General features: G+C 41.9%; 1 protein-coding gene and 1 non-coding gene across 2 annotated transcripts; both read left to right on the top strand.

Moving 5' to 3' along the window:
* The first annotated feature begins 251 nt into the window (after positions 1-251).
* LOC140550172 (rho GTPase-activating protein 8-like) lies at positions 252-22,087 on the top strand. The gene is made up of 13 exons (XM_072674014.1): positions 252-374; positions 1,878-1,967; positions 5,452-5,595; positions 6,290-6,377; positions 6,475-6,606; positions 8,299-8,385; positions 8,490-8,588; positions 10,501-10,611; positions 11,309-11,382; positions 12,606-12,683; positions 13,608-13,736; positions 14,716-14,819; positions 18,307-22,087. Exons 2-13 carry the CDS (start codon positions 1,928-1,930, stop codon positions 18,502-18,504), a joined length of 1,284 nt encoding a protein of 427 aa, XP_072530115.1. The 5' UTR covers positions 252-374; positions 1,878-1,927; the 3' UTR covers positions 18,505-22,087.
* Positions 11,853-12,016, top strand: LOC140550520 (U1 spliceosomal RNA). Its single transcript, XR_011979215.1, has one exon. It is a non-coding gene; the product is annotated as a U1 spliceosomal RNA (small nuclear RNA).
* Positions 22,088-23,899: the final 1,812 nt, after the last annotated feature.

The raw sequence follows: 23,899 nt of genomic DNA, 5'->3' as shown, positions 1-23,899 counted from the left end.
AGGTGTGTGTGTGTGTATGTACACTGTTTAACTACATTAAAAGTCTATGAGACCCCCCCCCTCCCCTTATTGTAATCCAGCTCGAGCGCACAGCTGCATCAGAGGGCCTCTTATCAGCTGAGGCTCAGAGGAAATGGGTGATTTTCATAACACACCCATCTGAACTTTCCGGTTGTGCAGCAGCTTATTCCTCAGCACAGGAGCTTAATCTTGCTCCGCCCGCCAGCCAGTCTTCCCATCAACCATCAACAGCCCCCCATTTCTCCCAGTTCAGCTCAGACCACAGCCAGACAGCTCCACCGCGCTCCACCGCGCATGCGCCGCGGCCAATAGGAAGTTTCGCCTGGTCGCAGCACCTGGTAACGACCTGACCGGTACGACCGCTACACTTCTTACACTCAGCTTTTCCTGACCCTACGACTCTTATTACTCCTCCGCACCTGCTATAACGCCTGTGGAGGGCAGGCCATGCTGGGCTGTTGTGGACAGTTTCTCACATGTCTCAGAGTTTCTCAGGTGTAGCCCTAAACTCTGCAGCTGTCCACACCAGCGCGAGCTGCTAGCCTAGCCTAGCCACTGGCTCCTGCTGCCTGCAGGTCCGGTAAACAGCCTGTCTGTAGCAGACTAGCTTCTCTATATGATAGATATAACTCACTTTCTCGGACTTTTAGCTAGTTATCTTCACTAAAACAGGACATACGAGTTAACTGGAGCAGTAAACAGGCTAGTGCTGCTAGCTGGTGCCAGTGTTTATGGAGATCTCCTGGGTCTGTCGTCAGGGAAGCTCTGTCAGTTTAGTCAGACTGGATGTTTTTAGTGATTTCTCATAAATATCAGCACTGTTAAACATGTTAAGGTCAGTGTTAAACATGTTAAGGTCAGTGTTTTCAGTGTTATCAGACTTGATATGGCTGAGTGTGTGTTTGGGGTGCAGTCTTTGCAGGCCAGTGGTCAACCCCCTTGCAGAACTCACTGTCAGCACTGCAGGTCCAGCACTGTCTCCTTATTTTGTATATTTATTTAATTGGTAAACATAAACTGAATCATAATATAATATTGTCTAAAATTATTATTCAGAATGATGCCAAAATATCATAGGTTTCTAGAAATCATCTGGACATATGCTGGAGGAATGAGCAGGGGGACGCAGGGGGTGTGGTCTCAATAGCTTGGGATTATTGAGGAGCTTTGATGTTTATTCTAATTACTTTCGATATAACACCAAGATTATGCTTTAGTATATATTTTTTTTAACTATATGCAAGTTTCTCAGCTGTAATTTTGAGTATTCCCGTTTTATTCCCATTAATTCCCATAATTACCCGTTAAATTTCCCAAATTAAAAAAAAATTCCTGGAATTTTGCAACGCTAGTAATGCGCACAGACGTGTCCCGTGTTTCACAACGACGCAAGATGTCTAGCAGAGAAGCATGCAGTCAGCCTTTTTGTTATCTTCTTCTAAACATATGATTGCACAGCCGTGGTCTGACTGGGGTCCATGCTGGGCCTGTCCTTGTTCCTAGTTGGGAAGACGGCGTTATCTCTCCGAAGCAGAAGATGTGGCGCTAAAATCAGCTCGGTCTCTCCTTCTGTACATGTTGTTGTTATTATTATTATTATTATTATTGTTATTATTATTTTAGTGGTGAGTAATTGAAGAAAAATAATAAATGTCCTCATCTGTTGTCTTGCCTGGTCTGTCCAGGTACAGGTTCATGAAGTACAGAGAGTGCAGAAGTAAATCCTGAGCTACGTCAGTGCTCCAGCTCCCTACAGCCTTTTTTTTTTTTTTTTTTAATGGTCAGTGCTATTTTGGTCAGTTGATAATAAGACCTTGATCCATTGCTCACTGCAGGTCACTCCTTTCTCACTGCAGAATGTACTGACGGAGCTTAGCTGAGAAATCGCCCAGAAATCTTCTTTATCATGATCTCAACAAGCGACTTGGAGCAGTTGGCAGAAATAGGTGAGTCTTTTATTTATTTATTTATTTATTTTTATTATTAACTATTATTTGTCAATTAATAGTTATTAATTATGGTGTGTGTGTGTGTGTGTCCTGATTCAAATTATTTAACCATAATAAAATAAATAAATAAATAAAATTCTCGCAATATTTCTCTTAAAAACACACTGTATTCACTTCAGGGCATTATTCTGCATCAGGAAATACCTCAGTGCTAACAGGCAATGTGACATCATGATATTTTATTGTATCGTGATAAATATATGGAGGAGACTGTTAGTACTGTTAAACACTGATCAGTGTAATTAGACTGAAGGGTTAATTAGCTGAAGAGCAGCAGATGTTATAGAGTATAAATCACTGTATCCAGTACAGGAGAGGATCTGAATAGTAGTTTATAAGAATCTGCAGTCACTAAGGTTTCTTTAAATATCGTGATATAGTATTTGTACCATCTCCCCCAGCCCTAATAGCAACCCTTTACCTGACATGGAGTGTCATTTTTACTGAAATACTGGAGTGAACACTTAAGCTGGTTCTAATGGGAGTTCTTTATTACTGGGGTAAAAAGTAAGGATAATTACATCAGTGTAGTGCAAGGAAAATAACGTACGACAACGTGGTCTCGTACGCGGTCGTACAGTCTCGTACATGTACATATTATTTACCCATAAAATAATTATTAATCAATAAATGAAGCGCTAATACACACCAACTAACAGACCTCGTCAAAATAAGAGTCACTAATACAACTAAACAAACCTCGTCAAAATAAGAGTCACTAATACAACTAAACAAACCTCGTCAAAATAAGAGTCACTAATACAAATAAACAAACCACATCAAAATAAGAGTTACTAATACGAACAAACAGACCTCGTCAAAATAAGAGTCACTAATACGAACAGACCTCGTCAAAATAAGTCACTAATACAAGCGAACAAATAGACCTTGTCAAAATAAGAGTTACTAATACGAACAAACAGACCTCGTCAAAATAAGAGTTACTAATACGAACAAACAGACCTCGTCAAAATAAGAGTCACTAATACGAACAGACCTCGTCAAAATAAGTCACTAATACAAGCGAACAAATAGACCTTGTCAAAATAAGAGTTACTAATACGAACAAACAGACCTCGTCAAAATAAGAGTTACTAATACGAACAAACAGACCTCGTCAAAATAAGAGTCACTAATACGAACAGACCTCGTCAAAATAAGTCACTAATACAAGCGAACAAATAGACCTTGTCAAAATAAGAGTCGCTAATAAAAACAAACAGACCTCGTCAAAATATTTTTTGCACTAACTTTCTTACTCTACTAGTAGAAGAATGTGTGTTACTCAACTGGCCAAATAATGATTGCCAATTGGCCAATAAACAGGCAGTTCCCAATAGGTCATAGCGACTGCCCCTGTTTACTCATGTATCTAATCTTTTTTGTGGTTTGTGACGTGAAGGCATGAAGAATACTCTGAATTCCTTGCATCTTCAGTCCTGATTGGGCTTTGCCGCATTCTGAGTTTGGGTCGGAGATCTACCATATTCAAAGTGATTCAAAATCCCCTTTCTTTCCCCAAAACGTTCACTCACTCATGACTCAGCTATGACCTCACTAATCTGTCTGGGAAGGGATTAGCCATGCAAGATGCCTACAGCGGGGCCCCGTTCCTGCCTGAGTCAGCTGTTAAAACTGGTGGAAGAAAGGAAGTTGACCACGTGAAGAATCAAAGCGAAAGCCAGCCCGTTTTCTTCTAAACCACAGACAGGATTATACATGCAGCTCCATGCCCGGCTATTTTTAGCCGGACCGCTATTGCGAGAAGGACAGGTCACTCTTGAGATAAGGCTGACCGTCCGTCTGTGCACATAATTGCATCTGTGGAGGAGATAACACTACATTGTTAATTAAATGGACAGGGAGGCCACTGCATTCCTGCAGCTTTGAGTCACTGTGTCCACTCCTGTAGCTGCTGGCTCTCCGAACGTAAACATTCTCTGACCTTTTCAGTGAAATACTGGGTCATACGAATGACCGGGGAGCAGCCGGCGTGAGTGGAAAATGGCTAAATATATAGCGTGACTCTTCAGCAAGGTCCAAGTCAATTCTTTTGGTTTTAGGCCTTTTTCCAAAAAGGGGTTGTCTAGTAAAACCCAGTCTGCCTCTTCCCCTATTCTTCTTCTCTTCTTCTTAAAGTGGCCAAATTATACTAAACTGGTTAGACAAAAATGTATTTACTTATTTTTAATTTGAGGTTTTATGATTTTTTTTATTCTTAAAAAATACTCTAAATGCCATTACTTATATATTTACAGTACATTACTTTAGTCTTTTATATATATATATATATATATATATTAAGATTAAAGTTATGTACTCTAAACATACACACACACATATATATATATATATATATATATATATATATATATATATATATAATTTTTTTTTTTTTTTTTTTTAAGACTGAAGTTATGTACTCTAAACATACATATATATATATATATATATATAATTGGATGCATATGTCTTCCTTATGAGCCTACATCACTTACCAGGCTCACACATTCACTCTAAACCATAAAAAAGTATCAAATATGATGCATGAACTTTGGACATGCTTGTTTCATCATCTAATAAAACTAAATGCCTTTAATAAAACCTTTACACCCCCTGGTTCTAGGGTTCCTTTACTGTACTAGTGCCGTTTAAGTGTGTTTACCACCCCGTCACAAAATGACTGCTAGTATCATGACAGCACAGGAGAAAACGCGAAGACAGTTTTGCTAAATTGAAACTATTTAAGATATTTGAACAAAAATTACGGTAACAGTTTGTGTGATTCTAATAGATAAATACGTACAGTATCAGTCAAAAGTTCGGACACACAGGCTTGAATGTGTGCTAATCATCATCCCAAAAACATTTCATCCAAATGCAAGGATGACCATCCTACTACTGATCACATCCTAACTACAGTAGATGCATGTGTGTCCCCAGTGTCCTTTTTATTTATTTATTTAGTTAAAACATAAATGTCATTTTAAGAAGATGATCAGCACACATTCAAGCCACGTGTCCAAACTAATATATATGTGTGTATATATATAATATATATACACACACACACACACTTCTGTACTGAATATTTTTGTTATTTTAACCTCCATAAACATCACAGCTAGACCAAAGAGGAAAAATACAATGCAATAAATAACAAAAACTTTTGAACTCTTTAAACATCGCAGTCAGAGGAACCTTTCTTTGTGGACCTCAGTGCTATGAAACCTCTCTCTGGTACAGTCAGAGCATACAGTTGTGACTTCAGCTAAAACAGATGTGATAAGGAGGATGTTCCTGAACTTGATTTTGAAGGTGTTTAAGCAGACTGAAATTATCTTCAGCAAGAGATGCGTCTCAGGCGATGTTCTGGTAACACGAGATAACTCTGAAGGGCTGAATTTTCCTTTTTTTGTAGAGCTGCAGAAGGAGGAGGAGGAGGAGGAGGAGAAGCATGGGAACTCGGCAGGGTACCCTCTAACGCCATCCAGTGACAATGCTTGGCAAGACATGACACATCCCTACTACGACGTTGCACGACATGGCATCCTCCAAGTTACAGGTAACCACCCCACTTACCTCTGTTTATTCCACCACCCCCTGCTCCATCACCCCCACCCTGCCACACCCTGAGCCTTCACTTGCGAGCATACCGATTAGGGACGGTGTGTTTTCACTGCATGTGAATGCTCCCATCACTGCTTCTCACAGTCAGGAATTTGTGAGATGTTGGTCTGTTTTCATAGTAAAGGTCAGGTGATAACTGGTCCTGCTGGTTTAGTCGGTCCTGGTCAGCGTGATGATCTGATCTGCGTCTGTAATGGAAGTTTAGAATGATCCGATTGAATGAGGAAACTTGGCGATCAAAGACAGAAGAGCCCACAACCAGGGGAAGTACGCCTATGACTCACCTGACTGGTTCATCCTGGTTGTCAATCTTGCCAAGAAATGCTCAAACACCCCTTACAGGCATTAAATTGCAGGTAAGGGTGTAACCTGAATTCAGAATGCTGGTCCTGTGCAGTTCCATAACTTTTTATTAATTAGTAGAAAGCTGCAAAATATAAGAAATATTCAACATGGGTCTGGAAATGGCTGAGAAAGCTGTAGGATATGATTTATTAAAGTTTAGGGCATTTTCACACTCGCCCTGAATACGTAACTCCGCCCCCAGGACCGAATCTATCTGCATTTAACTCATCTAACTGAATGTCACTCTCTCCCCACCCCTCTCTCTCTCTCCTTATGGTGTTTAGGTGATGATAAATATGGCCGTAAGCTGATTATTTTCAGCAGCTGCTGCATGCCTCCATCACATCAGCTCAATCACCACAGGCTACTGGAGTGAGTATAAGGAAGTTAGTGTGGCCAGTCAGATTACCAGCCCTCCGGCATGTGGTTTAGCGTTTAGCTGATTGTCGGTGTCTTTTCTGTCTCCCAGGTACCTCAAGTACACGTTGGACCAGTACGTTGAAAGCGATTACACAGTGGTCTACTTTCACTACGGCTTACGCAGCATTAACAAGCCCTCCTTACGCTGGCTCCGAGATGCCTATCGGGAGTTTGACAGAAAGTACGTCACTTAAACATCTCCTCCCACCCTCCTTTCACTTTCCCTAACTCCTCCCCTGTGGCCTTGTGTCTCTCCTTGTAATGCACCATCTTTCCAGTAAAAGTCGGCCAGCTTCAGACAGCATATCTGAGGGCCTGCTCAATAATTTAGTTCCTTTAATGAGGAAAATTACACTAGAGTAAATTTCGGAGCATGGATTGATCTGTGAAGCTGCTCTCTAAAGAGACACTTGGCTGGAAGGGTGTGTGTTTGGTGCTGATCAAGTCTTGTGTTGCTGAATAGTTTTGCTAACATACACTTTTTAAGGGTGCTAGGAAAGGGTTTTTTAGAGATGCTGTAGAAGAACCGTGTTTGTGGAGGTGATGTGTGAGTGTAAACAGTGGTGGATTTTACTGAGGACAACATGGGCAGCTGCCCAGGGCACTATATTGCCGGGGGTGGCTTGGGGAACCCACTCAAAAAAAATAAATAAATAAATTGGAAAGCCGTGCCTCGTCAACCTAGACGACGACGACGTATTATTATTGTTTTTTTATTTTTTTAAGCACCCTTGGCCTCAGTTTTGTCTTTTTATCCACGTTTTGACAATAATAGATGGATATTAGGGGTGTCAGAAAATATCAGTATATCAAAGTATCACAATATTATGATTTTCAATCCTATCAGAAACACAAACACAATCAGTTGTATAATTAATAGTTAATCACAGAATAAAATTGGTGTCAGACAGTTTATTTAGTGTTATGTTTACATTTTGACCACTAGAGGGCAGTGTTGTACTCTGCCTTTTTGATCTCTTTTCTGATTGGATCAAAATTCTGTTTTTATACTTAGGACATTTTTTTTACGCAATTATGGGGCCCCAGGTGGTCCAGCGGGCTAAGGCGCTGTCACTATGTTCAGAGGATTGCTGGTTCGAATCCATCTGAGGCCCCGAGAGAGCACAATTGGCCTTGATCTCTCCACGGTGGGTAGATGGCACTCTCTGTCTACCATCTCCAAAAAAACTAAACACAATTTATCGCATTACTTATCATATCGTATCAATACCAAAAGTTTGTGGACACCCCTTCTAATGAATGCATTCAGCTACCCATTGCTGACACAGCCTGTAGAGAAGTACAGATAGTAAACAGGAACCTATTGGCACCATGCTGCCTACTGCCAGGTGTGGACTAGAGGGGTATATATAAAGCCCCCCAGCATTGAGCTGTGGGGCAGCGTAATGATTAACGGTGCTCCATCCAGTACTTTTGGGATGAGTAGTGATTGTGATCGTCCAGCGCCCTGACTTTGCCAATGCTTGTGTCACTGAAAGCAATCAAATCCTCACAGCAATGCTCCTCCAAAACCTAGTAGACAACAGTAACTCCAACATTTTTAAAAGCCTTGATTCAGAAGAAACAATAAAGGAGCAGGTGTCCCAATACTTTTGTCTTTTTTTTTGACCAATGTGGATTCACAAGCCTTCTATTGACCAGTCCACTGGTGGGCTACTGAAGGTCTGGGAGGGCTTTTTTGGTATATTTTGGTTCTATTAAGTATTTTATAGCTAGAACCTTTATAGGCTTAAAGTCAAGGTTGCCATGGGCGTGGTTCTTCTATAGCGTCACTTAAAGAACCCTTTTGCAGCACCTTCATATTTAGAAGCAGTGACTTTGACCTCTTGACTTTATGACTTTATATCAACAGATATAAGAAGAATCTCAAAACCCTCTACGTTGTCCATCCCACAAACTTTATCCGGGTCATATGGAACATATTCAAACCTCTCATCAGGTACCCACACCTCACTCTGAAGGACCAGCCTCTCATCAGTTCCTACTGTAAGAACTTTTCTGTTCTTGCCTTCACTTTCATTTTCTGTCTTTTCTTCCATCCAGCCACAAGTTTGGCAAGAAGCTTACGTATGTGAACTATCTGGCAGAGCTGAGGGAACACCTCAACTATGATCAGCTCATCATCCCGCCGGCTGTGTTGAGGTCAGGTTTCCAGATCTTCACGTTTAACTTCTTCATTGTCTTTATGCTCTGTGGATTATAATTATTACTTTTTATTTTTTGCATTAGTCTGAGTTCATGCGTTCAGTCCTGAGAAACTGGTGCTGCTCCAGGGCAGGTGTTTTAGATCAAACATACGGCCTGGCCCTATCAGAAGTGATCTGTGACTGCCAGTTATTCAGAGGAAACGTACAAGCAGAGCTCGTGCCTGTCCAGAATACTTAGAAGAGGAGAAAGACAGCTTGGCGGTTTCTTATTGTAACAGAGGAGCGAAAAAATGTGAATTAGCTGGAACAGATGTTTCTAAACTCCTGATGGTACATCTTTTAGTTGAACACATCTTTCAAATTTTCAAAATTCTATATAATATATATAATTCTATATAATTTTATATATATATATTTATATATAACCTTATCAATATCTCCCACATGTATAGTATCTCAGCAAATGCCCTGTGTTGAGGTGTATTTCTGTTTAAGTCCAGATAAGATACTCTATTGTCATTGCACACTTACAATAAGTAAAAATATAAATAACTAAAAAATGATGTATATCTAAACAAAAAGTAAAACGTATATATATAATATACGTTTTACTTTTTGTTTAAATATACATCATTTTATATATATATATATATATATATATAAATATATATAATATAATTTATTATATATAAATAGTGATGATAATGTGTGTATATATATAAATAATGATATAAATATAAATAATGATGGTGATGATTAATATATATTATATATAAAAAATAAACACACACATTTATATATATGTGTGTATTGTTTATATATAATATATATTAATTATTATCATCATTATATATATTTATGTATATAAATGTATATACACGTATATACTGTGTATATACGTATATATACTTCCTACACAAATTATTTTAAAAATTATAAAATATATTATAGAATTATAAAATAAGACACATTTTATTATCAGAAATGCTAGTGAGATAGCAATGAGTTATTAAAATAAAAATATTGCACATCATTAAATTGCACAGTCTGTCCAGAAACAGCAGCGCAGTCATGATAATATAACGCACATATCATTGGCTGAGACAGCATAATAATACCATAATAACTACTGCTCCTAATAATTGTATAATACAGATGTGACTGATAGAGACAACACTGAAGGAATTCGAATACACACAGATCAGCCATAACATTAGAACCACTGACGGGTGAAGTGGAAAACATTTTTCATCTGTTAAGAGGCTGCAGGGGAACCCTAGTCAGTTCTTGAAGGTGATGTTGGTGCTAAAGCAGGAGAAATGGATAAGCATAAGAATCTGAGACACTCTGACAAGAAGAACCAGACTGTGAGGTTCTAGACAATGACTGGGTCATCAGAACATCTCCAGAACATCAGGCATCAGGTCTTGTGGGGTGTTCCCAGTATGCAGTGGTAGGTCAGTACCTACCAAAAGTGCTCCAAGGAAGGACACCCGGTGATCTGGCAACTAAGGATCTGCTGCTAACGTTAGTTAGTCTTGGTGCCACAGATACCACAGCAGGACGCCTTCAGAGGTCTTGTGGAGTCCATACCTCGAACGGTCAGATCTGCTGTGGTGGTGCTAATGTTATGGCTGATTTGTGTTATTATTCTTTGAAGTATTAGAAAGTTAGAAGTTTAAATAGTGTGTGATCTTGTTGTTCTTGGAAAGCTTGGGGTCAGGGTCATGTGGTCCTGCCTGGAAAGCTGTCAGTGCAGTGTAATTATGCCTGCCTTCTATTTGGCTTAAAACTCTTATCTCTATCGCCAGACATGATCTCCCCCCGTGTGCTTGCAGGTTTAAGTTAATGCTTAGTCAGATGTCAAGGTTGTGAGATTCAGTGTCCATGGTAACTGTTCTGATCAGGCATGACGAGGAGCTCCGGGCTGCTCAGAAAGGAGGACCACCGCCTCCAGTGAAGGTGCCGCCTCCCAGACCACCTCTACCCACACAGCAGTTTGGAGTGAGCTTACAGTAGTGAGTGGACTGGTTAATGGTTTATCATGTAATGCTTGATTGGCATGGTTTGCTACACTTGCACTATATGGACAAAAATATTAGGACACCTGCTCAGTCATTGTTTCCTCTGAAATGAAGGGTATTAAAAGAGTTTCTCCTGCTTTTATTGGAGTAACTGTCTCTACTGTCCAGGGAAAAGACTTTCTACTAGATTTTGGAGGAGGATTTGATTGCATTCAGCAACAAGAGCTTAGAGTTAGAGTGAGTTAGTGAGGTCGGGATGTTGGACAATCACCATCCCAAAAGTATTGGATGGAGCACCACCATCCATCATTCCAGAGAACACAGTTCTTCCACTGCTCCACAGCTCAATGCTGGGGGGCTTTATACCCCTCCTCTAGCCCACGCCTGGCTTTAGGCAGCATGGTGCCAATAGGGTCATGATCATCTGCTCCTGCAGAGAGTCCTATTCTATTGGTAGTGCTTCTCTACAGGGACTAGACAAGCTGTATCAGCAGTGGGTGCAACTCAATGCAGCCAGATTCATTCATTAGAAGGGGTGTCCACAAACATTTGGCCATATAGTGCTTTTTTGCTAGACAAAGGGATGAGTTGTGGTTTAGTGAGCTGTACATTGTAGCTATGTTATTAAATGGCCTTTTGCATGTCTGCAAGTTTACATTGTGTGAAGCTGGTTTATATTCGTGTGTTTCAGCATTCGAGAGAAAAACAACGATGCATTGATACCCCCTGTGATGTGTCAGACAGTTTCATACCTCAAACAACAAGGTAAGGAAGGAGATTTGCTGAAAGTTTCAGGGTCTTAAAGGTAATGAACAGGTGTCGTTTCTTCTGTAGAAGCTCCAGATCTCATCAGAACAGATAAAGCAGGTGACCATGAATCCAGTAAAAAGGAGAAACAAGAGCTTCTCATTCTGAAGAAACTAGAGAGATCCTGGGAGCTAGTCTGAAGAACAGAGCTCGGTTCCTCCAGGTTTCTCCTGGACGCCCCCCAGTCCAGCCAGCACAGCGTGGATTTTTCTAATCTGATAATTCTGGATGAATGGACCAATAGAAATGCTCCAAATGACTTGGAATAAACTCTTATAATATTATATTTTTACATCGAATCATATCAATCACCAAGAAACATATAGAGATCGTTAATTTAAAAAATCTTCTCCAAGTTTAATTTTGAATTCTTTACACACAAGTTGGAGGATAGTTAAGTTTTGTTGGATGAATTGAACTGTTTATTTATACTTACCTGTCAGGGGAGATACCATGATCAAGGAGGTGGTTCACCCAGGGTGAGGCTCTGCCATTGCACTCCAGTTGTGCTGACCCCTGCAAATTCCCCAAACTTTGGAATCTCGGCTGCATAATTTCTGGTAGTGGGGCACTGCGTTCACGCTCTCCCCTGATTTTTTTTTTAGGGGCAGTGGTGGCTCAGTGGTTAGCGCTCTGGGCTATTGATGACAGGGTTGTGGGTTCGATGCCCGGGCTTGGCAAGCTGCCACTGTTGGGCCCTTGAGCAAGCCCCCCCCCCCTTTTTTTTGCTCCCCGATTGCTGGTGTTGGCTGCCCATCACTCTGTGTGTGTGTGTGTGTGTGTGTGTGCTCACTGTCCCTTGTTCACTAGTGTGTGTGTGTGTGTGTGTGTGTGTGTGTGTGTGTGTGTGTGTGTGTGTGTGTGTGTGTGTAAACTACCACAGATGGATAAAATGCGGAGGTCACATATCGCTGTACATAGTACAGTGACAGAAACATGCACGTACCTTATTTATTTATTTATTATTATTTATTTTTTTTATTTGCTTATTGCCAGATAAATGTTTTTACACACGTGTGGACATTCGTTCACAGATTTGATTAATGAGCCAAAAAAGCCCTGAGTGCAAATTAAGTGATTGTAGTCAGTTCTGATCCTCGTTGTTTTTGGCGATGAACCCCTAGTCCTTGTCTCAAACCTGAGGGTACGTTTCTCTTTTCGTCCCCCTTTTTTTCCTCCAGGGTTGGAAACAGAGGGAATCTTCCGAAGGTCAGCGAGAGTGCAGCTCATCAAGGACATTCAGAAACTCTATAACCTGGGTAAGCCTCCTCCACCTCCCAGAAGTGCAGCAGCCCCAGTGGCAGTCTTTATATCTCCCGGTACCAGGAAAAGTAGATCAATAACATTTCGAAAGTCTCCTCCGATGACTCTGATGGCATCACAGGCAGCGTGTGGCCTGCGAGGCTTCCCATTTAAGACAGTGTCCATTTCAGCTTTCCACTTTATTACGTCCTCCAGTTACTTGTGGAGATCAAACGATCCATCCAGAGCGCTGGGATCTGTTGGCACAGTTCACATCTTTGAGGTCATGAATGTTTCTTTTTTTATATATATTGTATATATATATATATATATAAAACTTGATCAATTCAATTCAGTTTGATGTAGCCTTATTGTTATTATACTAGTATAGTATAATATGGCTGTACAGTACAACCAAACACTGTTAGGCTAAATCTCTGGTGCAGTAATTCATAGAAATGTGTGACAGTAGTGCAAGGACAGTAGACAGGGTGCTTAGACAAATGCAATACAATGAATACAGGTCTGTGCAAATGTGTGCATGAAGGCTGGGTGACTAATGTGCAAGCTGAGCTACTATACTAATAGTAAAATGGAATAAATATGAAGTCCAGTATGTACTGTTGGGTATTGTGCATGTAAAAGGAGGAGGACAGTAGGTTCAGGTGTGCATGCTTAGGTCGGCCAGGTCTGGTGTTATAAACAGCATCACATATGTAAGCAAACTATGCAGTGCAGTAGGAGTGCAGCAGCTATTACCCAGTGTACAGAAGCAGCTACAGGGTTCACACCATGGAGAAAAGCAAGAACGGTAAACATGGAGATACATGGCTTTTATTGGACAGCAGCCATTTAGAGAATGACATTCAGTGTACCTATCTCTCTTTCTTTCTCTCTCTCTCTCTCTCTCTCTCTCTCCCCCTCCCCCCCTCTCGCCTCAGGGAAGCCAGTTAGCTTCGAGCAGTACTCTGACGTGCACGTTCCTGCCGTGATCCTGAAGACGTTTCTCAGGGAGCTTCCAGAGCCCCTGCTCACCTTCACTCTGTATGACCAGATTCAAGAAATTACCAGTAAGTCTAAAATCTCCAATACAGCCCCATGTGATCCCACCTCTGACCGCTGAGTGATAGACTGTATGTCCAAATTTTGTTGGACACCACTTTCAATGAATTCATTCAGCTACTTCAAGTTGCACCCATTGCTGACACACACACAGCTTGTCTAGTGCCTGTAGAGAAGTACCGCCAATAGAATAAGACTCTCTGGAGCAGATGCATGCAGTAAACATGAATCTAATGCCAGGCGTCGGCCTGGGGGGGGGTTATACAAAGACCCCCAGCATTGAGCTCTAGAGCAGTGGAGGAACTGTGAACACTCTCTGGAATGATGGTGGTGGAGCGCCATGCAAAATTTTCAGGATGAGGTGGGGTGGTGATCATCAGTCAACTTCCTGACCTTACCAACAAGACTGTCGCTGAATGCAATCAAACCCTAGTAGAAACAGTTAGTCCAACAAAAGCAGGATCAGCTCTCTTTTAACACCCTTGATTTTAGAAGACACAATAAATGAGCAGGTGTCCCAATACTTTTGTCCAAGTAACATGTAATTTTTTAGCCCTGCAGTTTAGTTGAATGCATTTGCAGTGACACTGTGGCGTATTTCATAAACCTTTCTCAGTGCACAGCTGTTCATCACGAGGAGCTGAGAACACCTGGTGTGTTCCTGCTCAGAGAACAGTGAAGTTCCTCCTAAATAAAAGATCTATAGTCAGCGGTCTGTCAATAGCCCCCAGTCTGCTGCAGTCCTCCCAAATGATCAATAATTCATTAACCAACTGAATAGCAGATCTGTGGGATGTGACACAGACAACCAGTTAAAGATTAGTGACAGATAAGTCTGTTTATACCCTCTGGAGGAACTGGCGATACTGCAGGCTCGTTCAATAGCACCACTAAGAACTCTGACGTTTAGTGTCTCTGAATTGAGCGCTGTGGTAAATTATTTATTGAGCCGTTTCAGGACAGTTTTGACCTTTGTCCTTCACACAGAGGTGGAGAGCATCCTGCGGGTTTCCAGGTGTAAGAGGATCGTGGAGTCCCTTCCAGAGCACAACTTCATCGTCGTCAAGTATCTCGTCTGCTTCCTGAATATGGTAAGGGGATCGGGATCTTCAGGGCTTCTTCCAGGGATCTTCCATACCAGGGCTGCTCAATCCTGGTCCTGGAGATCTACCACCCTGAAGAGTTCAGATCCAGCACAGCTGACTCTAATGTTCAGTTGCTCCTGAAGGCCTTCATTACCTGGATCAGGTGTGTTAGATTCAGGGTGGAGCTAAACTCTGGGGTTGAGCAGCCCTGTTCCATACAAACACGGTCATGAGAAGCTGATCGTCCATGTAGTCGTCTGTATATTCATTCAAGTAGAGCTGCTCAGTATATTGTTATGGTCCATTTATGTTATCATGTGAGACTGGACTCATAAAAGCCTGCAGTACTCAAACTGAGAGTCTTTCACTTCTCAGCAGCCTAATTGGCCAGTGGACAGTGTTTATTATTTTCATTAATTTAGTTATTTTTCCCAGATTTAATTTAAAGAAAACCTAAAGCTCACTCACGCTTTATAGGATGTCCAGCACAATCCGAGCTTTCTGTAACTGTGGGCATCATACAAGTCATTTTCCTTAATGAGCCACACTGGAGGTTTAAATACTTGTGGAAAAATGTGGAAGCATATTCCTAGGTGGCTACTATGGTATATCAGGTCGTTTCAAGGTTGATTGCCAAACTGTTCCAGGTGGTTGCTGTGGAGTTGCTTGGTGGCAATGGTCTTTCAGGTGGTTGTTAAAATGCCGCTTAGTGGATGTCATGGTGTTGCTAAGGTATTTCTAGGAGGTTACTATGGTATGCCAGGTGTTTTCGAGGTGGATTGCCAAGCTGTCCCAGGTGGTTGCTATGGCCTTGCTTGGTGGCAATGGTCTTTCAGGTGGTTAAAATGGTTGTGGTTATGGTGTCGCTTGGTGGTTGCTGTGATATTTCTAGAGGTGGCTATTCCTAGGTGGCAGCTATGATATACCCAGTGGTTGCTAGGGTGTTGCAAGGTGGTATCCTAGGTGTTGCTAAGTGATTGCTGTGGTGCTGCACTGGAAATAAGAAACAACTGAGACACAAATCTGCCAAAATCAGGATAAACAGTATAGTGCTTTAATGAGCATTTCCTGCTGTAAACCCAGACTACCTAGGAGTTCCTTTTGGGTTCCTTTTGGGTTCCTTTTGGGTTCCTTTGGGGTTTTGATCAGTAGTTGGGTTTTATCATGGTGTTGCTAAAGTATTCATAGGAGGCTACAATGGTATATCAGGTGTTTTTGCCAAGCTGTTCCAGGTGGTTGCTATTGCGTTGCTTGGTGGTTGCTTGTGTGTTGCTATTTAGTTAAAATAGTGTTGATAAAATGTTGATAAATGTGGGCTGTGGTGTTGCTATGGTATTCCTATGTGGCTACTATGGTATACCAGTTGGTTTCAAGGATGATAGCCAGGCTGTTCCCGGTGGTTGCTATGTAGTTGAGTTGTGGTTGCTTGTGTGTTGCTATTCAGTTAAAATAGTGTTGATAAAATGTTGCTAAATGTGTGCTGTGGTGTTGCTAAGGTATTCCAGGTGGTTGCTAAAAGCACAAAAGCTTTCCTGAGAAGAAAAAAAAATCTGCACTGGAGATAAGAAACAACTGGGACACAAATCTGCCAAAATCAGTATAAACAGTATAGTGCTTTAATGAGCTTTTCATGCTGTGAACCCTGACTACCTAGGAGTTCCTCTGGGTTCCTTTTGGGTTCCTTTTGGGTTCCTTTTGGGTTTTGATCAGTAGAAGCGTTCACATGCTCCAACAAATGTTAATAAAGTAAGTCAAGTTGAAGCAGGTCGGTCGGTTGCTGTGTTCTGCCAGGTGCTCTCCAGTGTGTATTTTATGCTGAGTCACAGTCGCAGTATCTAGCTGTATAATCACAGTATAGAAATACATACTGGCTTTGTATAGAATTGGGTGCAGGACAGGCCTTCCCAGGTTTATATCCGCATTACCTAACTTTCTGCATAATGAAGCAAATAGAGGAAATGAATTTCTGCTTTGCCCCCTATTCTGTACTGCTGTGCAGTTCCTGTAGCTGTAAACCAATTATGCAGATTTCCTCCTAATTTAGTGCTTTTGTAATTGTGTGCAGCTCTTTTTGTCATTCCACGAGTTTGGCTGCAGTACGAGCATTAGAGTTAGTCATGCATTTAAACTGTTTCCACTAAGAAGCTTTATGTTTTTGTTGTTGACGTTTTAAAAATGACTCTCTTCTCAACCCCTTATTAGTCACAACGGGTACGATCACGACAGCGACGGGGACCGACTTCCCCGAGACCCGGTAAAGTCTCAGAGTTCATCTCTCACGCACTGATTTGCCATGCATGAGTGCTAATCCTCCTCACGTCACTCAGCCCTCTTTCCCATCGACTGAGGTTGACATGACTTCTCTCACACTTTCGGCAGCTTGATGTTAATACGAAGCTGCTTGAACCCCCCCGTGGAAAATCAGTAATCGGTACAGCCAAGCCGAGTGATCGTCTCCCAGATATTCCCATGGGCCAAATTAGTCACCGTGACAAGCAACTGTTTAATCAGAGAGAATAGGGTAGAATTACTCACGATGAACCCCGCCGCTCATGGCTGTTTACCATAAAAACCAAACAAAACGCCTGCAAACGTCCTGCAGCTCATCAGCTGCTAATAATGGGTAAAATAGAGACGATGAACAGACTAATTAACACAACAAAATTGGAAGTGATTGGACTTATTTGGATGATATTAATAAGTTTATTTGGTAACTTTCCAATTATGATTACTGTGGCATTTATTATGGCAGAATTCCAAGAGCTGGGCCGGATTCACAAAAGCTTCATAAGAGTGGCCAGTGTCGTCTTAAAGCCCACTCACTACCTTCTCTCCTTTCTTATATACAGTGGCAATGGTCTTTCAGGTGGTTGTTAAAGTTGGTGGTTGCTTAGTGGATGTCATGGTGTTGCTAAGGTATTCCTAGGAGGCTACAATGGTATACCAGGTTTTTTCGAGGTGGATTGCCAAGCTGTTCAAGGTGGTTGCTATGGCGTTGCTTGGTGGTTGCTTGTGTGTTGCTATTTAGTTAAAATAGTGTTCAGTTAGTTACTAAAATGTTACTTATCGTGTGCTGTAGTGTTGCTAAGGTATTCCTAGGTGGCTACTATGGTATACCAGGTGGTTTCAAGGATGGTAGCTAGGCTGTTTCTGGTGGTTACTATGTAGTTGAGTTGTGGTTGCTTGTGTGTTGCTATTCAGTTAAAATACCAGTATATAACCAATATATGCCCTAATAATTACACCACCTGCTTCTATGTAAACCTCATGTTGTAGCACTTGCTCCAGATTGCTTATACTGACATCCGCAACTGGTCTGATGGTATTCTCTCTCTCTCTCTCTCTCTCTCTCTCTCTCTCTCTCTCTCTCTCTCTCTCTCTCTCTCTCTCTCTCTCTCTCTCTCTCTCTCTCTCTCTCTCTCTCTCTCTCTCTCTCTCTCTCTCTCTCTCTCTCTCTCTCTCTCTCTCTGGTTGATCTTCTGTCTTTGTGCAGGTCTCACAGCAGAGCATCAGCAATAAGATGAGTTCCTCTAACCTGGCCTGTGTGTTTGGGGTGAACCTGGCCTGGCCTCCTCAGGGTACCGTATCCCTGAGTGCTCTCACTCCCCTCAATATCTTCACTGAGCTACTGGTCGAGCACTATCACACCATCTTCAGCTCACGCTGCCCACCGCAACAGGTACTCCCCTGACCCTGACCGGACAATCATCGAGCTCTATTGAGCCACCAGTACGGCTCACAGTGATACTGCCTTGCTGTTATTATTATTATTGATTGCGCCTCCAGTATGAAGTATTGATTCAGTAAGACCTGATTAGTCGAGGGTTCAGAAGTCTCAGCAGACCAAAACTAATGAATAAATATTTTGTATATTGTGTCGTATGTCTCTATGAAAACTATGTTTGTAACATACTAAAACACATACTTTTATTATATAATGTCTTTAAAACCGTAAATACTCTAATTGCTCATTACTTACTGTTCAGTTTGCTTGATAAGGCACTGACCATGAAGACTGGATTGCTCCTAATTGCTTACAAATGGACATTAAAATGCATAAGCTGCACACTAAGGCTGTATACAGTGCTGTAAACATGGGTATGCCAAGAGGCGTAGCTTTCACGCACTCTTCACATTACTGTCCCTGTTGAAGTGGTCCAGACGAATGTCCGAGGTGAAGTACAGGGTCCTTTAAACCCTCATTCATGCCTTTAAAACACTTCTTAAGGTTTATTTTTATTTATTATTTTTTTTAATACCATGAACACTACAAGGGCATCCACCCATAGCACACACAGTACATCTCCCCTAAATAACAGCGGCGCTTATGATTGCCATGGCAACCCTCTGCTGGCAGCAGCAGAGATAACCTTGAAGGCGAAGCTCGTAGCAATGCTCTGTAATATGCATACAGAGAAAGGCTCTCTGTACACTCTGTAGCTCCTCAAAGCCGGGGCTGGGCTTTTTCGTACGCTGCCCCCACCTGTGTCCCACATCTCAGGCAAAACAATGCAAGCAAAGGCTGTTTGGCCACTGTTCTGTATTGATTTCCCGTCCCTCGGCGCAGGGAAATAGCATGCGTGCTTCTCTCTGTACCTTTAAAAAGTAACATTCAATAACTGGAACAAAAAGCCAGCAGAACAGAACTGCCTGTGATTCGCTTTTATTAAATAATGCCTTTATGTTTTGCCTTGGAGGAAAAATAATAGATGCTACACAGCAAACACTGAGCCTGGAGCTCTGCTAGGATCTTGGATCTGTAGCTTTTCTAATCATTCCAGTATCTTAAGCATTGGGACCTTTTTCCTGTATGTGCACAGCACTGGGTACATACAGGTCAGCCACCTCCTTGTTTCTGCACTCATTGTCCATTCTCTCAGCTTCGCTGACCATACAGGAGCACTGTGTAGTTCTGTAAGTCCAGACTGTTTCCAGCTGTTCCTCTGCAGACTCTGTTATCAGCCTCCTTCTTTCACCCTGTTTGTTCTTCTTCAATGCTCAGGACCCCCACAGGACTGCCCACCACAGAGCAGGTCTGTAGTATTTGGGTGGTGGGTCATTCTCGGGTCACTCTGAGCTTTGCCTGTTACACATTATTTACTATTAAAGTTCATACAAATCAATATAAAAGGGGAAAAAAGTTGTTTTTTATGTACATACACTATATGGACAAAAGTATTGGGACATCTACATGTGCTTTTCTGACGTCCCATTCTAAATCCATAGGCATTAATATTAATTAATATGGAGCTGATCCCCTCCTTTGCTCTCAGCTCTAAGAGCAGCACCAGCAGCAGGTCTGGAGCTCTGCAGATATTGAGTTATTGAGACTTTTCTGCACTCTGCTCTGAGCTCAGTAACTTTACGTGGTCTGACAGACACTCTGTGGCTGAGCTGCTCTCTGTGAGCTGTTCCTCTAAACTCTTCCACTGTTCAATAATAACACCACTCACAGCTGATGGAGGAAGATCTAGGAGGGAAGGTCTAAATTTCACCAGCTGACTTGTTGTAGTTGGTGCAGCGGTGTCTCCTATTACATACAGAACCACGCTGGAGTTCAGTGAGCTCTTCAGAACCTCCCGTTCTTTCACTGATGTGTGGAAGAAAGGACTGACAGACTGCACTAGACTGACTACAGGACTTGACAGTGGGACTAAATGAAGCCTGATTCAGTGATTAAGATGTGTCCCAATACTTTTGTCCATATAGAGTGTTTGTTAAAGCTGTTATATAAACTGTACGGGTGTGTTCACCAGCAGTTAGACTAGGTAAACTCTGTATTGGTGGATTGCAACTGTAAGTTCTGGGCTTCCTCAAGGGGAGCTTTGCTTCTTGGAGACTTGGAGCCAGTTCTGTGTATCTCGGAGCCAGGCCTTCTGCTCGGGTAGTGCAGACGTACAGGGGATGCAGTATAGGGAGTTTTCAGTGTATGAAGGTGAAAGACTCTGTGTTCAGGCCAGAATTTCATTCCCCTCATGAGCCGTTATTGACATGATTGGCTATCGGACGGAGGTCGGCTGTCTGAGAAGATTATGTGCAGCAGAGGACGTGTGGGTTGGTTTTAGGGGTAATGGAGTTTGGCTGTAGGTCATATAAGAGCTAATAAACTGCCAAAAGTGAAACCTGTTTTCTTCCTGTAATACTTTTTCTATGTTACCATGACTACTGGGACTATTAACCTTAAAGTGTGTGTATAAGGTGTCATTTTCCAGTTTCGGTTTTGTATGTGTGTATATATGGCCATAACATTAGTACCATCTACCTAATATTGAGTAGACCCTTCTTGTGTTGCTACAGAAGATCTGACCATTTCAGGCATGGACTCCACAAGACCTCTGAAGGCGTCCTGCTGTGGTATCTCTGGCCCCAAGACTAACTAACGTTAGCAGCAGATCCTTTAATAAGTCCTAAGATGTGCGGTGGGCGGGGCCTCTATTAGAATCAGTGATCCCTATTTGCCAGTTCATTTTTTGTTCTTTCTTTGGAGCACTTTTGGTAAGTACTGACCTATCACTGCATACCAGGAACGCCCCACAAGACCTGCTCCTGATGTTCTGGTGGAGATGTTCTAATGAGCCAGTCACTTTCTAGAACCTCACAGTTTGGTTCTTCTTGTCAAAGTGTCTCAGATTCTTACGCTTGTCCATTTCTCCTGCTTTTAACACCAACATCACCTTCAAGAACTGATCACTGTTCACCTGCTGCCTGATATGTAGATCCCACTGTAGATGAAGATCATGAGTGGTTTTCCACTTCACTGGTCACTGGTGGTACTAATGTTATGGCTGATCTGATATGCCATAACTTTTGTTTCATGCTGTAGGTTGTGTAGAAGCCTGTTCTCTGTACACTCTCAAAAATGAAGGTGCTACACTACTGTAGAAGAACCACCTTCAGTTCCTTAAAGAACCATGTTTGTGAAAGCGATGTGAGCGCGAGTTTAAGCCTAAATCATCTTTGCTTAATGGAAAGTTCCCTGACTGGATTAAAGGTTCTCACACATCTTTCACAAAAAATATTTTCCTTTTGGAACCGAAGGCATTTTTGTAGCTCCTTGTTTTTGGAGGATGTGGAGGATGTGAGCTTCAGTAACACGTCATTTAACATACGAGCCAAACAGATCGCTGAAGTATAGGTAACATACATGTGCTGTTTATTACTGATGTGTAATCTCACTCCTGGTTTATATTTCTATCAGATGAAGTAGATCAGTATTTTGTAATGAATTAAACCAGTGCTGGACTCTTTAATAAAGGTTGTGTACTCTTTGTAAACTGTGTGTGAGTGGCGTCCATTGCTGTGCTTGCATTGTGTTTACACTGTATGTATAGGAGCAGTCTAGCAGTCCCTCTACCAGTCCCTCTACCAGTCCCTCTACCAGTCAGTGGGGAATGAGCTGCAGACAGTGATGGGGAAAGTAGGGAAACTGTTCTCGGGGGAAGAGTGAGTACTCCATCAGCACCTCACTCAGTTTACAGTGAAAGCATAAAGCCAAAGATAAACCTTTAAATAATTCATTTCTAATTTTACCCCATTTTTCATTTTTCCAATTGGCTCTACGAGGATGTCGACTAGCAAATGTCTCTTATCAAACTGCCCATGATAAACGCCAGCTTCCCACTAGAAATGATGGTTTTAATTGGATAAAAAAAAATCCAAAGCTGTGGGTATTGTCATGTTTTCATTGTTTTTCTTTTTCTGCAGGTAATTAAAGCAACATTATGCAGCATTTCTGACTTTAAACAGCTGCTTCAGAATCATGTTGATGCTCCAGTGACTGTAACAGAGAGTGTGGCGTCTCTGACGTTGCTACTCTGGGTTCGACGCGCTGCTAACTGCACTGTGTAACTCTGGTGAAGTAGGCAGGACTACACTCGCTGTATAACCCAGAGTCATAGTAGTGTAAAATCCTGTAATATGATATTATACCACTTCAGTGAGGGTTCTGTGTCGTATTCTCTCAGCTTGTCCAGAAAAGTGTGTTTTTTTTAAAGTGGCACAAAGCGTTGAGAGTTATTCTTCCCGACTGTAGGGGGAGCCTAGGAGCAAGAAATGGCCGTTTTTCTTTAGTGTTGCTTTAAATTGTGGTTGTGGTATTTTGACCTTTTTACCCTGCTGAATGAAAAAAGACTCGGACGTTTTCTCCCATGTTTTTCCATGTTTATTAATCGATTCAGTTTTCAATAAGAACTTAGTACAAAAAAGTGAGACTACTCTTTACCATTTACCAACTTCCATCAATCCACTTTGAATGCATCATAAAGAAGAAAAAAAAAAACTACATTGGCATATGTAAGACAAACACTTTCCTATACATACTATCCACTGGACAGTCCCCTTTCAGAATGACAAAGAAAACATAAGAAATAAAGAAACACTACTCCCACAGTCCAAAGACCTCCACCTAAAAGCTGCCTCGTGGCCTTCTCCACGTCTTCTTGTGTTTCTGCTGCCTTCTCCTCATAGCAAAAGGACACGTCGCACGTCGCAGGCTAAATGCATAATTGGCAAACGATAAAAAACTGGAATTTTTTTCGTCTCCCTTTTTTCGTTCTCACTCATTGATAAAAGAATATAAAAAAGTTTTCTTTTTTTTCGTCTTGTTCAACGTAGTGTCGAGTGTATTAAAATAGATCTGTATAAGCACGGCACAGTTTGTCCCGGAGAAGATTCTGGAATATGGAGGAGGGTTCGACTGTGGTAGTGGAGGAGGAGGAGGAGGCGGGGACGTGCCTCAGAGTGGGTGGAGGAGGAGGAGGAGTAGGTAGGAGGGGGGGAGAAGAAATGATGGGTGAAGGGCACTCTCTCGCTATGAGCTCTGATATGGTTCCCACCCTTTTTCCAGAACGTTCCCTTTCCTGTTTTCCAACAGGGTTCGATCCTAATCTGTGTCCAGATCCCCGTGTCCCCCTCCCACAGCCTCTGCAGGATCCTCCTCCTAACGGACCCCCGGAGGGTTAGGCCTACCTATATTTCATGGGCGTTGTTCTTCCGCTGATGCAGGCCAGAGGGCGATGCAGGCCAGCGGGCGGTGATATGCATGGAACTGCTTACATTCTGATTGTGGCTGGGCGGGACTGGCTCGA

This window comes from Salminus brasiliensis, chromosome 2 (assembly GCF_030463535.1).
Source record: "Salminus brasiliensis chromosome 2, fSalBra1.hap2, whole genome shotgun sequence".
Classification (NCBI taxonomy): Eukaryota; Metazoa; Chordata; class Actinopteri; order Characiformes; family Bryconidae; genus Salminus; species Salminus brasiliensis.
The sequence above is the reverse complement of the archived record's forward strand: the minus strand, read 5'-3'. Positions and strand labels throughout refer to the sequence as shown.

Bases quoted from the DNA above. Each gene is read 5' to 3' on its own strand.
- LOC140550172 (XM_072674014.1), top strand. From the start codon at position 1,928: ATGATCTCAACAAGCGACTTGGAGCAGTTGGCAGAAATAG. The intron at 6,378-6,474 runs GTGAGTATAAGG...TCTGTCTCCCAG, and splicing joins AATCACCACAGGCTACTGGA to GTACCTCAAGTACACGTTGG. The intron at 11,383-12,605 runs GTAAGGAAGGAG...TTTTTCCTCCAG, and splicing joins TTCATACCTCAAACAACAAG to GGTTGGAAACAGAGGGAATC.